Source organism: Syngnathus acus, chromosome 16, assembly GCF_901709675.1.
Source record: "Syngnathus acus chromosome 16, fSynAcu1.2, whole genome shotgun sequence".
NCBI classification, from domain to species: domain Eukaryota; kingdom Metazoa; phylum Chordata; class Actinopteri; order Syngnathiformes; family Syngnathidae; genus Syngnathus; species Syngnathus acus.
The window spans coordinates 2,294,862-2,312,725 of NC_051101.1; the positions used below are offsets into that span (position 1 = coordinate 2,294,862).

The 17,864-nt window shown below is 51.2% G+C and overlaps 1 protein-coding gene across 1 annotated transcript in view; it reads right to left on the reverse strand.

The window, feature by feature from the left end:
- LOC119135547 (forkhead box protein O6-like) overlaps positions 1–17,573 on the reverse strand; it is a 33,858-nt gene extending 16,285 nt beyond the window's left edge. The window contains exon 1 of the mRNA XM_037273237.1: positions 16,140–17,573. Within this exon, the coding sequence (XP_037129132.1) occupies positions 16,140–16,613 (474 nt within the window). The 5' untranslated portion in view covers positions 16,614–17,573. The remainder of the gene's footprint in view (positions 1–16,139) is intronic.
- Between the last annotated feature and the right edge of the window lie 291 nt (positions 17,574–17,864).

A 17,864-nucleotide genomic window follows, 5' to 3' on the forward strand; every position in this document is an offset into this window, starting at 1 on the left:
GGCGCCCCTCGCTTGCTGCTGTGCTAGGAGCCTGTCATTGGATTGTTTTGTTAAGCAGACAAGATTTGGCCCTCAAAACTTCAGAATTCATCCTGTTGCTTTTGTCACGCTCGCCTCTGCTCGGAACGCGACGTTCGCCATGCGCGCTTCTTGCCGTCTTTTGACTTCCAGGTGACGTCAGAGCCCTAACCTTTGCGAACCGAGGATCGCTCAGTGAGGGGAGAATAGACGCGCTCAGGGTGGCGGAAGGTTGGTTGGGGTGGGGGGCGTCAAAATGGCATGGCCATGAGCTCGCATTTGCTCTAATTTCCTCGCTGACGTCACGTGCAGCAAAATGCGGGTTACCGCGTCATCCCAGAACGTTTCCGCGGAGGCCACCTGGGGATTAAGAGCAAGCCACGCGTATGCAGACGCACATGCACGAAGCGCGCGCACGCATACACATATGCAGCAAAGTGCATCTAATTAGAGGCGTGAGATGCTCTGACCTAATTCCTAACCTCTCCTCCGCCGCAGCCAGTCTCGGGGCCTGAGCTCGCATCGGTTGGATTAGGCGGGAAAATGGAGAGTGGCGCACAGTGCGGGAGTGGGAGAGCGATGGGATTCCGGCGGGGAAGGCGAGGGTGGTAATGGATTCATATGGGGGACGCTGACATATTTTCAACACCGTATTTATGCAAACAGTGGGCTGGGCTGTTACGCAAACTGTAGACGGATGGCAGGCATCTCGTTGGGGAGGCCCTTTCTTGTGTAAATGCATTTTGGAGCCGTGTCCGGATTTTCACCTATGGCGGGTGTGTCCGGAACGTACCCCACACAATAAACGGAGGGTCTTTGTACCTAATAAAGTGCCCAGTTGCATGGCGTGCCACTATTATGCGTCATCACACGTTCAAGGCCCCAGCGGGCAAGCTTGCCGGGATCACCTTGATGTCCCCTGATGGTCTGTCTGTCCGTCACATGGAAATTCATGCTGACGGACGCGGACGTATTTAAAGTGAAGGTGCGTGACAGGGGAGAGGGGTGAGGGGCGGGGCAGCATGTGTGCCAAGTGAGAGACTCGCTGACACACATCTGTCAGCATCTTTGCAAGAGATGATACACGCGTGTGGAAAGGTGCTGCACCTTTGCATTTTGTGTGTGTGTGCATGTGTGCGTCCGTGCGTGTGTGTGTGTGGGTGTGTCATAGCTCTCCTGGAAGGAACGGGGGCAGGAAGGGAACGGGGTGGTGGGGTGGGGGGGCTGTTCGGCTGCAGCAGCAGCAGCAGTTTCCGCCTGAGTGCGACTGTCAGTGGGCATCAGTCAGCCCAGCAGTGTGGCAGGACACGAGGATCATTAGTGGAGACGGAGGAAGCGAGAGAGGACGCCAGAGTGGAGATGTGGGGAAAAGGGGAGAAAAGGGGGCGGGCGGGCAGGCGAGCGAGCAAGCCGCTGTGTGAGTCGACCGCCGCGTCTTAATATCCCGTCTTGAGAGCATTACGCACACGGCACTGCACTTTCCTCTCAGTCACGCAATCGGCCCCTGTACCGAGATCCCGGTCGGGGCCTCCCTCGCCATGCACCTCCCCTCGTCCCGGCTGTCCTCTCTCAAGACGTCCTCACTTAAGAGGAGGTGCGCAGGTTTGCGCTTCACCATTTTTTTTTTTGTCCGCTGCACATCCTGCCTTGAGCTTATCCTCTCGGCTACTTGACCCGCCGCTAACCGCGACGAGGTGGAACAGCTGTGCGACACATGTTGGCAGACGTACCCAGCGTGGACGGGACGCCGGGTCGTGCCACAAAGGGGAGTGAACATCGTGTCGGTGGGAATTTGGGGGGGGATGGACACGAGAGCTAATTTGCTGGCTTGCCATCTCGTCATTATAGGTCAGCACAAAATTGGACAGTCTGTCCAAAGGCTGGCAGTGGACACAAACAAGTCTGGTTGAAATGGTCACTTGACCCGGTTCACAAGTTCCGGAGAAATTGCACCTTTGGGGAAATTGAAACTTATCAAAAGACATTTTTGAAGACCAAAAATAAGATGCAAGCATACTGCACACATTCTCAGTGTCGATGTACGTGCCTTTAAGAGGCGGGGCCTGGTGGCCTGTCATAGCTGTCCTTTCCCACAAGGGAGGGGCATAAAAGGACACCGGTATGATATAAGTCATCAAGTGAGGGCACGAACCAACACTACAGAAAAGCTTCATGAAAGTAAAACGTGTGATTTTTAGTACCTGACCTGACACAACAAGGCGGGAAATTAAGGACGACTGCATAAAGTTCACAAAGACAGTCCAGCAACAAAAACAGAATTCATCAGAGCCTCAACAGATGCTTGATACAAGCTAGCATACTGTCAAGACACAGCACGCCACGATGGGAAACTATCCTTAAATGGCAATTACACTGGCTGAATTTCAATTCCCCGTGGCAAACTATTGAATAGGCTGTAAAAGGTTGCTAGCAGGAAGTAGCGTGAAAGCTTTTCCTGCTGGTTGGTCAAATGCTGTTAGTGCTCTGAAATCAGTGCGCCTGGCGGACGTCACAGCGTCGCTACCCCTGAGCTCAACGTCTTTTCCCATTCAAGGTGCAGCGTCGGTGGCAAATGGCTGCCACACAAAACACACCAGATGAACTACTAAGTGCAGTGTGAAAAGGCCTTGACAGACATCTCCTTTATTATAAGGCCGGTGATTGCTCTGCTCATTTATTGGCAGACGTCTGCCAAGACGCATTTCATAAAATGCAAACCTGGAATCTCGACACTATGTCAGATTACAGCTCCTCAACACTTGTGCCAATATTTGCTAATGAGCCCGTTTCAACTTGCCTTCTGTCTGTCATCCACTTGGCTTCCTTTGCCTCCCTCCCTTCCGGCATGTCCCCGCAATCCCTCGGCGGGTCTGCGACCTGCACCGCGATGCCCTATGCTGAATACCAGACTCAACATGGCTGACATTTACCAAACACGGCGGTGTCTACAAAGCTAACCGTGTTAGCGCAAGCGGTAAATCCTTGCCTGGCTCACCGGGATTGCGGGTTCACGGCTCCCGTCTGTTTGCTTTGCTCTCATAGCATTTGCTCCTATGCTAACACTTTTAACGGCAGCTCAGATTTAGCTCGTCGTTTAGCATGACGCCATGCTAATGGCTGTATCATCACGAGGTTGCGCCGGTCCAATCTGGCTGCACGCCAGACAAGCTGGCAGATTAACGTTATTGGCGTCGGACATACGGAGAACGTGCGAGCGAGCGAGCGAGCGAGCGGTTGTCAGAGGACGTAGACGGGCTCAGAGAAATTAGGATTTGCAATAAATTCTCAATTATTTGGAGTAGCACGGACAATGTATAGGACGGCTACACAGACTTGGGCCTGCCTGGCCGATCTGCTTCAAACAATCACACCGTTCAGCGGAGTCTCAGACACTGAACAAAATCGTTTTACCTTCAATCGGTTTGGATTTTAAATTGATCTTATGAATTTGAAGCGATGATCGAGAAAATACGTCGAAGCAGCAACTGAGCAACATTTGGATGAATGTTCACTGACTGCTGTAACGTAAACGTAAGTCATCCCGAGCACGATTTCCAGCGTGCACAAGCACAGAAAGCATCAAGGTCAGTGAACGTCTCACGGTCACACACAAACTTGCCCTTGTTCAGTTACCACCTCGACCTAATCACTATTCCAGACGCACCGCCACCTCCTTCTAGACAAGCGCACACACCCAGAGTCACCCACGGACAAGCTTGACCCCCCCTCCTTTCTTTGCAGCCCCCCACCTTCCCTCTCACAGCTCCTTGCCACTCATCTAGATTCTCGCGCTACCACGGAGATCACTTGCGAGGATTTAAGGAATACTCGACTGAGTTGATTGCAGCTATGAGGGGTCTGGGAAGCTGGGGGGAGAGGGGGGGTCTTTAACGATTGCACACGTGAGACAAAGACCTGATAATGGCATAGCGTCAAAAACTTTGCATCAGCAGCCAGCCTCAGAAGTTGAGGAATAAACTGCTTGACTTTATTTTTGGGGGAAGACTCCAGAGCATTTTGCAACCAGAGTTGGCCACAATTTGTAGAGGCTGGTTTCCTCAATGTAAGCTTTTACGGGTTTTAGGCGACACATCCACATATTGTTCATAATCACACACATGAAACTAAATCAATAAATGCGAAAAATAATAAAAATAAATAATTAACATAATATAGCCGAGACTGAGAACTAAACACAAGACCACCACGTACAGAGAACAAACCAATCAGAGGAAAGCTTTTTTTTTTCCATATCAAATCCAATGCAAACAAAAAATTCCAATCTTGTTGGATATCGTTAAATAAAACTGGACCATTCAAAATCAGTTATTTCTGAGTAACAACTAAAGCTTTGAGGAAGGACATCCTTCATAGCCCGAATTTTCTTACATAAAAGGAACAATCGAAGAGGACCTTGAACAAAAAAGTTGAACTCAAGGGTATTATAAGATTTGTTTTCCAAGTTAACTGCACTCAGTAAAAACGTGAGCACAAAACACAATTGCATCTAATGCACCGGCCTTCCTTCTTCTTCTGCAGGTTTAACTGGCAGATGGCAAACCATCTTAATGGCTCGTTGCTGCCACCAACGGATTCTTTTCTTCAGCCAGCGAGTGATTTCAAAATTCTTGCAATCATGCCGTTGGAGCCTGGCGCTATTGAGTGACGTATTAAACTTTTGGACAATCTGCCAATTTGGAACAGAGTCAAGAAATATAAAGTAGACGCAATTGAATTGCTTTGTGGAGCGCATAAAACGATACGGGGGGCCTGATATGGGCCTCGGGCCTTGAGTTTGACACCTGGGCCTTATGTAACACAAAGTGCGGCTGCGCCCAAAATACACAACACGCACGCACACACAAACACACACAGACACGCACACTCGCCCCTACCCCCGCACCATTTACCCATTTGGCACTAATTGAGGGATCTTTTTTCAGAAGCTGTAATTGCACACATTTAATTATTTATTTTGATGGGAGGCAATCTGGTGTATAGTAGTGCGTCTGCGTGCGTGCGTGTGTAAGCGAAAGAGCACGGGTGGGCGAGATAGCACGGGTCAGAGCGGCTTTTTGGGTAAATGTGTGTGAGGGCATCTCTACTGTAAGCTAACGGTCTGCTGGGATTTGAACGTACGAAGGGCAGTATATGAGGAATCGGCTGAATGGTGTGCGCGTGAGCGTGCGCGATGCATCCCAAAGTGCGCGAGCTCTCTGAGTGCACTAATGGACGCATACTTGAAGTGAAGTGTGCAGAATGTGGCTGAAGTGCAGCCAAGTCTGGCTGGGAAGCTCCGTGTCTCCACTCTCCAACTCTTCTTCTTGCTCGTCGCCTATCAAGGTTCAGATTTTCATCTTCTCAAATTTTCATCACCCCCCCCCCCCCCCCCCCCCCCCCCACTATGAAGCGGGTGGCCGGCAGTCTGGCCCGGCCTCCCGCTGTGCTGTGAGCAGAATGAAATAAGGGGAGATGACATGTAACCACCAGTAGTCTTGACCTTTATCAAGCCCGGCCGCCCGAGGCAGGCTGAATGAGACATTAAGAAAATGACTGAGCATTATTAACCCCTACTTACTTATGTACACACACACACACACACACACACACACACACACACACACACACACACACACACACACACACAAATTTGCACCTGCTGTGGACTGCTTTTTTTTTTAACGCCCCGGATAGTTAATTCGACGGCATGGCGGCGAAAATTGATGGATTCATCTGTTTGAGTCTTATTCCACAAATTAATCAGAGAGTGTTACGACGAGTAGGTGCACAAGGAAAGGTCTTTTTTGTCTGCAGTTCTCCTTTCAAAAGGTTTTAGGTTGGTGAAAGGGTGAACTTGAAACAAATTTTACACCATTTTCTATCGATTTTTCTTTTTTAAATTGGAACAACTTGGAAGTCAATCAGTATTACAATATACCACTTTTTTTCAACACTTGAGGACTTTTGAGTGTCCCTTTTGACAAAGAACCCCAGCGGTTCAACTTGCAATTGATCCCGCATGTGGAGCCCGCCGCTCGTCTCTGTTGCCATCTTTGATGAGTGCTTCAAATTGATGCGAAACCTGCGAAGGCCAGATGCGGACCCCGGCGACCTTGCCGTACAAGACGGCATTTGCCCGCTTGGCTTTCTGTCTCCTTCTCTCTTGGCAGCGCGCATGTGTGGCCGCCCTGCTGCTCCACACTCAATCAATGAGCAGAGACAATTCCCAGAGTGACATTTACGCAGAAGAAAGCCGGCCATTTATCACTTTAGTTTGGAAGATGGGAAAAGAATGAGTGAGTGAGCCTGTGTGTGTGTGTGAAGGAAGGGTGAGGAAAGGGAGAGGAGGAGGAAGAGAGTGAGAGAGCTGGCAAGAGCGAGCGCCAGAGATGAAAAGGGGATTTCAAACGCACATGAAAGCAGCAGGAGAAATGAGCGAGGAACGAGGGAAATGAGCGATAAAAAGGCTACTTTGTGGGGAGGAGTGTGAGTGCCTTAACGGAACAAGTGAGGAGAGAAGAGGAGGAAGAGGAGGAAGGGGAGGGAGGCCCGCCAGTGATTGACAGCAGCAAAGAGCGAGCCGAAGAAAAAGTGCGAGAGAAGGGGATCGGCTGAGAAAACCCCGGGGTGTGGAAAGGAGGTATAAATAAAGAAAGGAGAAAAGAAAGCAAGAAAGAAAAGGCAAGAACAGAGACAGGGAGGGAGAAGGGCTGCAGGCGAGGGGAAGGAAAAAGGAAGAAGGGAGAGAGAGAGAGAGAGATGAAAAAGGGCAGCTTTTAGAGAGAAGGAGAGCCAAAACAGAGCCAGCCAGCCAGACGAGTCGAGTTCATTTCAGGCGATGAGCAGCCTCGGCGGCAGGCGGGCACGCTCAGCATACTAAACACCGGACCCGGTCCTGACCCAGATTAACGCCAATGACATACAAATCCAATTGGAAAGCATTTGCCCCCACACACATAAGCCCCCCACTCTCGCCCCCGCCTTGACCGTAGCCTTCACAGGCCAAATCCTGGGCCAGATTGGCCGAAATATGCCAGAAAAAAAAGGCAGTTTACACCAAGCGGTACAATTGGGCTCAGTCGATGGATACACGTGTACACGCTCATGTGGCAACAAGGTCTTCAACAGCTGACACTTGAGGCAAGTAAAAAATTCCGCCTGGGCTCTTCCAAAACCAGGCCACACTCAATGAACACGTTAGTCAGAAGAAAACGTTTACTTCTTGGCAGAAAGACAAAGTGTATCCGAGAGTAGACTGAGGGTGGCAAGAAAACGGGCTGCAGCAGCAAAATGGAGACTGTGGCCACCAGAGCAGAGACACAACAGGGGCCTCCTGTACTTGGGAGCTGATGCATGAATTTCAAGCAATTCTGACCAATCAGAAGCAGTCGTTTAGCGTTAGCCTAGCAAGAGGGACGTTTTGTTTCCACCACGTATTACGGCCTTTCGTTGTTTTCAATGAAACCCGTCATGAGCCCCGAATGGATGTCTTTGGCCGTACAAAAGGCAAAGTAATTTCTTTCCAAGGTCAGCTCCCTGTTTTGGGCTCAGGTAAAGCTGACATTAGCGCTCTCAGCGGGGCGCTGCTAGGCAGCCGCTACCCGAGGTGACCTCAGCTCCATCCGTCAGCCGCGCTCGCCGAGCATTAGCATAACAAGCATCCCTTCTGCACATAACTCTTGCTGCTCCTCCTTTTTCCATCAACCTGCTGCAATCAGTCATTGCTAACAACATTTCCCTTTGTGATGCAGCGCCCCCGCCTCCCCCCTCCCACCCGCTACACACCTCCTCACCCCACACCCGTCCCCTCCTCCCATCACTTTGGAGTTCAGGTAAACTGATGGACAACATCTTCGACCGCAAGCCCCTTTCCGCTCCTGACAGGGCCTTGATGGACAGGCAGAGAGGATGGGTGGGATCGGGGGGTGCACGGAGGAAAGGTCCAAAGACGGACGCCGTTAAGCTCGGCATGCATCATCGCCTTCCTCGGGCACGGCTGCGACAACACACCGCGTAAACACACGTGCTGATGGGCGGGCGGCCATCCATCCCGTGCGTACAGGAGGGGGGTGGGGGTGAGTGAATCAGGAAATGGGCGCCGTGATTTGTGGCAGAAGCGTTTTCTGTCCGGGAGAGCAATCGGGCTCGGGGCGCGCTTCATCTTGCGGCGAGGACGCATCTGTGTTGTTTATCTAACGGCGCTGCCATCTTGTTACATTGAAATATTCATACACATGTATGACAAGATCAGGCCCATTATGGCCCGCCCGCTCTCCACGGGGGAGGGGGCATCAGTCAGAGTAAATTATGAAGACAAGCCACATTTCATAATCCTATAGATAGGCTTCAAGTGGAGTATTATTGCAGGCCCACATCAATCACCGAGGCGCGTTTTGCATCGTGTCATCAGTATGATAATGTGCGATGGGCTATTTCAAGGATAAACTCGCCATTACAATCTTTCACAAAGCAAAGGAAAAGATATTAGGGCCTTGTGTCGTGTGCCATCAACAGGCATCACGTGACCAACACTTCAAATGGATTGGCTGCATCAACAAATGATGCCTCAATTGTAACGTGCTACGCATTGCAAAATCCAGATCGTGCAGACAATTACAATTTCATCAAAAGATTCATCATTATCACTTTCTGGAGGCGAATTTGTTGTTTTTTGGCACGGTTATGCAAAACCGGATTCCGTGGGTTCTATTTGAGTGACCAATGTAAATCCTGCGCGGCGAATGTTGCTAATTCCGGGCCTCAGATCTCAGAAACATAAGGCTGCGTCGTTGTGGGAGTGGTCACATCAATCATTGCCAATCAAAGCGGCTTCATTCATTCTGCCCATGCACTAGTGTCTCAACATAATGGAAGCAAATTTTCCCGGTGAACGGCCACTCAAATCCCCGCCCCCCCCCTTGAAGATCTGCATCCTGGCGACTCCTAACTATGTGAAGCGAGGCAAGCGGGCAAATCCTTGCGGGCCAACTAAAGAAGTCATTCCACAGCACTCGTGAGAAATATAGAAGACATCTTTAAGTACAAATCAAAATAGCGTGTTGGGCTATTACGGCGTACGCTAATAAGAAGTAAGCCCGCCCGGGGCCACAGCATTCTGTTGTCGGAGATGAGGCAGGAGCGAGCGGTGTTACAACGGGCCCTGTGGGGGTGGTGGAGGAGAAGGAGCCAGCGTGACTGCAGCTCCAGCTCCAGCAAGTCCGCAATTAAGGCGGAATCAGGGAGAAATCTGTGCTGCCTTGATAATGAGCCTCGTCTGAATTATTAACGAGAGCTGCTCCCCCGGGACCCGGGCTCCCACTGAGCCCATCAAACCCACCCCCTCGCCCCCAAACACTCACACGGAAAGACGGCAGGCACACAAACGCAACAGCACAACAATGCCAGAGTAACACACGTGTTGACTCAAATGTTCTTTTTCGTGCCGGACGCTCAGTCGGTTTCATCGAAGGCCTCACGCAAACAAAAATGACCTTGCGTAAATAAAGAAGTACTTGAATGTCTTTTGGTTTGCCGAGTCGAGAAGTTTCACATGTTCAGCGTGTTTGTGAAGGGAAGTTCTATTTTTTTAAGATTTCCTACTCAAGTCGTGTGAGTTCCATTTGTTCCTTTTCAACTCGAACGGCTTCTCACAACACTTCCTGTAAAGAGCACCTGCGCTGACATGAAGGCAATTTTGGGTGTTTTATGCCTGTGCTTCCTAAAATAGTCCTTTGCCAATTGTTTGGAATGTGTGGCAGGGGCTGGTGGGCCACAGCGAACCGCGCAGACAAACAAACGCTGTCCTATTTTTGCTGCTGCTGGAGGATATCGCTACGGCGACGGGGGGATGTTTATTCCCATTTTATTGGGATGTGTGCGGTATGCGCGGTGAATGGAAGCCCCCCGAGTGCATCTAGCGGCACTGGCGTGACTCACAACCCCCTCGACCGTCCAGCCAATTTCATAACGCCTTTCCTGGAAACATCCAAGCGGTGGCGTAACACTTGGGGCCTCGACCCGACCATCAAACGTCCGTGACATCAAACATTTACACGCGGCAACACAGCGCCTCGTCTGGGCGCCAAGGGCTTTTGCACCTGGCCCACCCCCAAAAAGTGAAATAAATAAGTAAGAATCATCTTTCAAAACGTGCCAGACAGCAAGAGAGAGCGTCTTGGCCCCTCCCAAGAACGCAGTGTTCTTCCATGGGCGGGTCCAGTTTGTGTTTGAAGCAAAAGCGTCCCGCTGCAAAACATTTGAAGCCACACAAAATCCCAGAAGACGTGCACAACATGGAAACAAAGGGCACCGTTATTGCCATTTGGAGGCTTTTCCCTGACTCGAAAACTCGCCAAATCAAGCATGTTCTGCAGAGTGAAACTTTCCATTTTGTGAGTGTGGCCACTAAAAATTTGCTGGCTATTTTTTCTTTTTAATTTAGTGCCCGAAGCCTGTTTGTCTGAGGAGCGTGAAATTCGGTAGGGCAGAATCAATCATGAGCAGACCCACAAAAATGTCCCAAGAAGCCATGCTGTCCTTTTTAGTGAACATTTAAAAGTTATTTTGTCCATCTTCAGGGGTCTTTCAAAAACAAACCACTGGTCCAGATTTGATCTCATTCCCACCACTCGATTGAACGGCCAGATGTTGCCATTTTTGTCCTCGCGTGTGGGCGGTGCAAGGTGCCATAAAAAGTCTCAAGAAGCCATGGCTGAAAAGACCTTTACTTTAGATTTGCAATTTAGAACAAGACTTTGAGACAGGAAGGCGGTGTTCCACAATCCGCACGTGATTCTGCAGACACAACGAGTTGCCCACTCCGCTGGCGCGCTTCCCAAACGTGCAATTACTTTACCAGCCAAGCATTGAAACCGGCGTGGCGTTCACTTTAGGAAAACCCTACCCAACTGCGAGCCGTCCGAGTTAAAAAAATAAAATAAAATAGGCCTGAGCAAACGTATGAAATGTACTGAGAAATATACTGAGCACGGCAGCTGATTAGCTTTTTTTTCTAGCGGGCACGGCTAACAGGCTTGGTAGGAAATGCTGGAACGGATGAAGCTGCACTCAGCTGCAAACGACGTCTAAATGAGTTCAAGCATGGCCAATTGTGAACTTGAAGCTCTCATCCCCTTGTGTTCTGCTCCAAAAGCCCAGGCCGGCAGCTCAAGGGAGAGGAGCGGAGGGGAAATCCGCCATTGTTATCCTATTATCTGCAAGATAATGTGAGATATGAGATTTCCTCTCAGATAAGAGCAGGCGCTCTGCTTAAGGCACTCTGCCAGCTCGCAATCCTGAGGCCACAAGCGTGCCTCGCCCGGACGCAAAGAAGGCATCTGACGGATGCACGGACGGACAGATGGATGGATGGATGAATGGATGGATGGATGGATGGATGGTGGCAGTGATGAAAGAGGACAAATCAGAGGAAAAGGATGGAAGGAAATTGCAAAGTGGGCAAATCTGCATTGTTTTTCATTCTGCCGCCCCCTGATTGCCGTCTAGCGTATTTGAATGCGCGCCCATACTTTGGTCATTTGCATGTACATTCATCATTTTCAGTGAGAAATGAAGTGCCTGAAGGCTTGGGGGGGGGGCAAGGGAGGCGACGGCATCCCGCGTCTTGGCGTCTGACCCGCCACTCAAAGCGATATACTGCCTGAATTCAACCTGGCTCGCAGTGCCGGAGCCCACGGCAGACGTAAGGTGCTCATAATCCCTCAACATAAATCTCCCCAACATGCATCATATGCTCTTGTTCTGCGTGTGCGTGCCCGCGTGCGTGTGTGTCGCACTCGCAAATTACTTGGCTCCCTTGAGCCAACACGGAGGATAAAATATGAATCAGCTGATGTCTCGGATAGTTTCCAGTCTCTCCAGGCTTCCCAGCTAATCATCAAGTGACACACTAAGAGTAGCATAGCACGCGCACACACACGCACGCGCATGCACACACATGCATACAATCTATGCACACATTTCGCCATATTATGAACACACTTATGATCACAGTCTGATGTCAGGTGGAACATCTAAGACAGAACTGCAACCTATCGCAGGTCGCTGACCAACATCAAAATCATTTTATTAAATATCATATATATTATTATAATACATTATTAAATATTCCTCTCCTCTGTAGCACTTTTCAAGAGCAAGCTATATTTTCAGTAACATTTGAAGTCTTCTGTGTCATTTCCAAATGTCACAATTTCCCAAACCACAAAGCAAAAGTGACACAACAGCCGCGGCACCCCGCCCACTTTTGAAGATTCCGTGAGTGTAGCGTGACTCGGTGGAGGAAGGCGATGGCAACATTTACGGGAATGCCGTCCATCACACTGACAAATCCAAGGTTAGGATAAAATACGAGCGGGAGGAAACGGTCTTGGAACGACCGACTGCATCATGATTTGCTGTTGCCGTTTAATTCATCGGGCTGCTCCTTGTGCTGTGCTCACCTTAACCACCGGAAGGCGGTATTGTACAACACACAGAAAAAGAGGAAAACATTTCTTCTTGGACTCCTCCTGGTACATTCACTCCAGACGTGAGTTGCTTAAAGGGCTTGTCAAACTGTGTCAATGTTAAGCGCGAGCGCCCCTCGGTGGACATCTGTCAAGTACGTACGCGTTGATCTCAAATTTTCAGGAAACGAGGCCACTTTTTACTGTACTGCAAGAACTAAACTCTAACGAGTGTGAGTGGCTGCTCGCCAGCGTCGGCAACCTGCTGCGCGATCCCCCGGTCCACTCCCAAGTGTCGGGACAAACGGAAGGGTCGGAAAGTGTGCGAGCGAGGGAGCGAGTGTCCTTCTACGTTGCGACATCATTCGGCATGCTGCAGCAGCCGACATATACGTTAATGCCGAGGCCTTAATGAACTTGCGCGTACCTCCAGGCCATCTCCCACCCACCAAGATCCATCCATCCGCTCGCGTTGAGCGAGTCGCAAGCAAAACGACGCTCCGACGTTCTCCGCAGTGACACGCTGTCAGGCCAATCGCGCTGGCGCGGCATACGCGCCTATGGAAGGAGACAGGCCCTCCCTCTGCGACGGCCCCCACAAAAGAGGCAACAAAGGCGATGCGCGACGTGATGCTTGGCTGCAACTGACAAGCGCCTCTCCCACGCACTCCAGATGCACCTGTAGATGCTTCCACCGCATTCCAACACAAAGCACGCGGCGGCCACTCCGCAATGAGGCACAATCACAAATTTTACATCTGTGGAGCCGAGGCCGGTAGGTAGAGGACCTCGGTGGTCGCTATCCCAAGAGTTTCCTGAAATAAACTCGCCACAGAGCCAAGAGCAGATCGGATTACCGCTCAACTTGGGGCCGTCGGCCAATAAAGGGCCAATTAATCTCTCCTGCGGTGGCGACGAGTGCAGCCGGGAGGCGTAGGAAGGGTTCAAAAGTACACGCCGCTTCCTAAACTCCCGCCTGGAAGGAGGTAATTGGGAAGTCGTGACCCGAGGATGCTGTCGCCTTCCGAGAAGTCAGAAGCCATTGGGTATTTATAGCGGCTTAATGGCGGTGTCCAGGTTGTAGACCCGGACTAGCACTCTGATCCCGCCTCTGTTCCGCCGTGACGCACGGCGGGAATAATTCACGCCTCGGAGGATTATTTTTCCCAGAAGCGCCCGGTTTAGTCCAGCTTCGAGAGGTTGCTTGGTTTTGGGTCGGACACGAGCGGCCTCCCACGCAAACGGCCAAGCGAGAGCGCTTCATTTCATTTTATTTCATCAGCAGCTTACCAACAATTACGTGCTGCTTTCCCCCCCCCCCCCGCCACATCACGGAGAGAATGTCTGTTGATTCGGAAGCCGGTGTTTTGCCGCCTGTTAATGTTGCTTCGCAGCGCCACTAAAAGGAATTGCCTGATATGAATGAAAGGCTCAAATTGGAGAGCACAATGGCACACGGACTTCTTCCAATTAGCTTGTCGACGCTAACGGCAGCTTTTAAACATCATCATCAAATACAATCCGACCGAATGTCGGGTTTCTCTTTCACAAAGATTTACTTAACATTGATGTGAAGTTTCTTATCCAGCAGGCCTTCGTCAGGCACTGGGCTAACATTTCCAGAAGATGTTTCCAAGGGCCTATGTGGCCGGTTGCGTCACAAAGGGGACGAGAAAGCATTTCCGCTTCCTGTTTGTTTGGACCCTGTATCACCTGCATGCGACCGCGCACCGGGCGGGTCAATCAGGATGGCAGCTCGCGCATTAGGCCAGCGCGCTTTAAACGTCTTAGCTAATCGCCCCCGTCGTGACCTGCGGCGGGCCCCTTGTCTGGACCGTGGACTGGAATAGCCCAAATGGCAAGTTACTTAAGCTGGAGAGGCGGGCCTGCGTGCGCGGTTGAAGGAGCGACCCGCTGGCTGCAGCGTAGTAGGACCGACCCGAGTCCACCTGGAGACATGCCTTAGCGCAGTTCACTTTAATGGGGAAGGATTAAAGTGTCAGTCAGCTGTGTGTTGTCTCGCCTCTGGAGCGGTGACTGAGTTTAGCGGTTACGCAACGCACCGCAAGTTTCGTCAAAAAGGCAAATCCCTCTCTGAGGGAGGGAGGGGGGAGGAGAAAGAAAATGAATGGACACGGTATTATTCTTCTGTTGGCGCGACATGCCTAGAAGATGTAGTATTGGGCCAACGTGACAGCTCCATGGGATAAATTTAGCAATGGGCCATATGAATACATGTTCAATAATGAGATTAGAGAAGAGAGGAGGCGGCCAGCGCTAAATCCCGCTTTGTGGCCAAGGATATCCGACAAAGCCAGATATCATGTCAAGTATTTGACAGGAATCCCAAAAGCCTTGACAGCGCGCCCACAGAGCGGCCTTGGCTACGTACCTTCTCACGCATCGCCATGGAAAGGTGACTCCATTCATGTGCAAATGCGACAAGAAGCGCAGGACCTGAGAGCGCGGCTTTGATTATATATTTATATTGTCGGCTTCTGTCCAGCGAGACAGAGTGCGCTCGCTTCTCATCATCCATATGGAATATTTACCCACCGTGGGCAGCTGACCTGGTGATCCCCCCCTTACGAGTGGCGACTCTCATTCGCTTGGAGAGGCCAACATAATCGCACTCCAAGCGCGGTACGTGAAATGCTCCCATTAACTTGACGTGCGTCACAAAGATATGTACACTCTAAAAGCCTCCAGGTACAGTCTGCACCAAATGGACCTCCTGGGACTAATTAGTGGACACCAAGGTAACCGTTTGTATACCAAAAATTACAGCCTGATCCAAATGTGGAGAAAAGTCGGACACGGGAAGTTGACAAATACGACGAACGCGGCTACAACGGCTCGCCTGAAAACAGTCACACTTGCTTCTTAGGCTATTTGGCCCCAAGAACTCAATAAGTGGCAACATAAGGGACGACACCGAGACAGTCATGAGTTGATTCGTCTCGAAGAGACGTCGAGACGTCATTCAGTCAGCTGGCACGATACAGACAAAGTCGAAATGGTGGCAGGTGTGTGCTAACTCAAGTATTTTGCTACCCTCGCTTTAGGGAACTTGGATTCTTAAGACACATTTTTGGTCCTGGAAGTTGGCTCAATTTATGTAGATTTTAAATCAGGGAACAAAAACACATACCTACTGTCTGACAATCAGCACCCATCGATAAGTGTCTTTTTCGAGGATTTTGAGCCCAGCTATCTCAAAATACAACGCAACTGAAGCAATCTTTGGACTTTTCTATCTATTTTGCGACCAATTGCCCCTGAATGCACCTCTTAAGATTTCGTCAATTCACAAGTGTCAAATGGACAAATCAGGCTAAGTCACGTGGGGTGCACTAATGGACTTTTTCTAGCCAAAGTGACAGGCAGACCGTAAAAAGGAGGATGTTCCGTGCTCTACTACGACTAGAGGCTGCCAAGCTCGTTATACGCACGCGCTCCACTCAAGTCAATCGGCCATCGACGATCTATTCGAGTGATTGGCGGCCTTAATGAACCGGGACGAGCCCACGCGTGGTGTAGCCCATGCGCGAAGCCCACGTTGCTTGCTTGTCGGAAGTGTAACAAAGGCTCGGCGGATAGTGTGCGTGCTTGTACTCGGAGTGCGCGAGCGAGGTGGCGGCGGCAGCGGCTTACCTTCCATCCTGCCGAGCTGTTGCTGTCGCCTTTATCCTTGAAATAGGGCACGTAGCGGACCATCCAGTCGTAGATCTGCGACAGCGTCAGCCTCTTCTCCGGGGTGCTCTCGATGGCGCGGGTGATGAGGTCCGCGTACGACTGGTTCCCCCAGGCGTTCCGCCGCGACGACTTGGCTTTGCGCAGCGGTCCGCTGGCGTCCAGGCACGGGTGCGTGGCGCCGGCCGGTGCCGGGGCGCCGGCCGGATGCTTGAGCTCGGCCGGCGCGCCGCCCGCCAGCAGCAGCCCGGCTCGGCAAGCCGGCACGTCCTCGGGCTCCACCTTGATGCCGGCAGCCAGCGGGAGCCCCCCGCTGACCTCGGGGAAATCCTCCGGGCATGGCAGCGGCCAGGTGCACGAGCGAGGCCGGCTTTGTGGCTCGAAATCCGAATCAACCTGATGAGCGTCCAGTTCGTCGTCCTCCATCATCAACATTTGCGTGCCGAGTGGGAGAAATCAAATCTGCGGGGCTAGCGTGACGTGGGGTGCCGGCCGATACATCCACGTTCTCGTTTTGGTTGGGTTTGCTGTGTTTGCTGCCTCGCTGGATCACTTCACGCCGAAATGCTCAGGCGGCTATTAAACTTACGGCGTGGATCAATGAGGGAGGGGGGGTCGGCGGCATAGACGGATCATGATGAATCGAATCACAGCAGCGGGCGCAGCATCGCCTGTAAGGACAGCAGCAGCAATAAAAGTAACAACACCTTTTCGTCCATTTTAGCCGAAAACATCCAATCAAACGTTCTTTTTGATCATCGCGTCCGAAGATGCCGGGATTGCGTCTCCTCCGGTAACGGCGGCGGCAGCAACAGATGATATTCGAGATGCGTGCGCAGCTTCAACGGTCGATAAATCCACCGAGGAGACACCGGGAAGGTACGGAGAAAGGCAGGAAAGGATCACCCGGGGGAGGGTGGGGGCGACGAGGCGTGATTGTAGCGTGAATTATTCAATCTTTCCGATGAAGCGAGTCGGCGGCGGGCGCACAAGTGTCTGCAATTCTAATAAAGAGGCGTGACAAAGCAACAGCAACCTCCCCAAAAAAAAGAGGCGTCCACTTGTCTGCTCTATAAACAAAAGAGGAAAATATGTCAACGAGACGCTCTCCTCCGGCTCAGCTGACACACATGTTCTCCGCGAAGGCGAGCGTGTTACGCGCGTGGAGTGCGAGGCGATGAGATGCAGCCAATTGTGGAGTGCGCTCAGCAAATCAATACACTCCCCATCGTGATCGCATTGAGACCCCAAACTCTCCCCTCCTTCCTTCCCTCTCCTGCTTTAATTTGAGGCTCCACAATCCTTCAATCCAAAAAAAACAAAACAAAAACTGGTGATCGAGTGAGTGTTCGTTCTGGCGCAGCCTCGCTTTGTGTGTGCCAGATTCCACGCCCAACCGTGATTTAGGGAGAAAAAAATACACGGAAGGTGGAATTTGTGCACAATTGCACTCATGCATGCACGAGCAAGGGTGGGGGTGGAGGGGGGGGGGGATGTCTACTCCAGTGCTGTGAGGGGATTTGCGCCTGCATGTGCGTGACTGCATGCGTGTGTCCAGGCTGAGTGTGAGGCGTCCAAATGTCCTCCACGGGGGACCGGAGAGCGCGCAGGTTTCACCTCAGCTCATTATTTGGCGGCTATACTCCAGTGAGTGTAATTTTCTATGGCGATTAGACAGATTTAGCT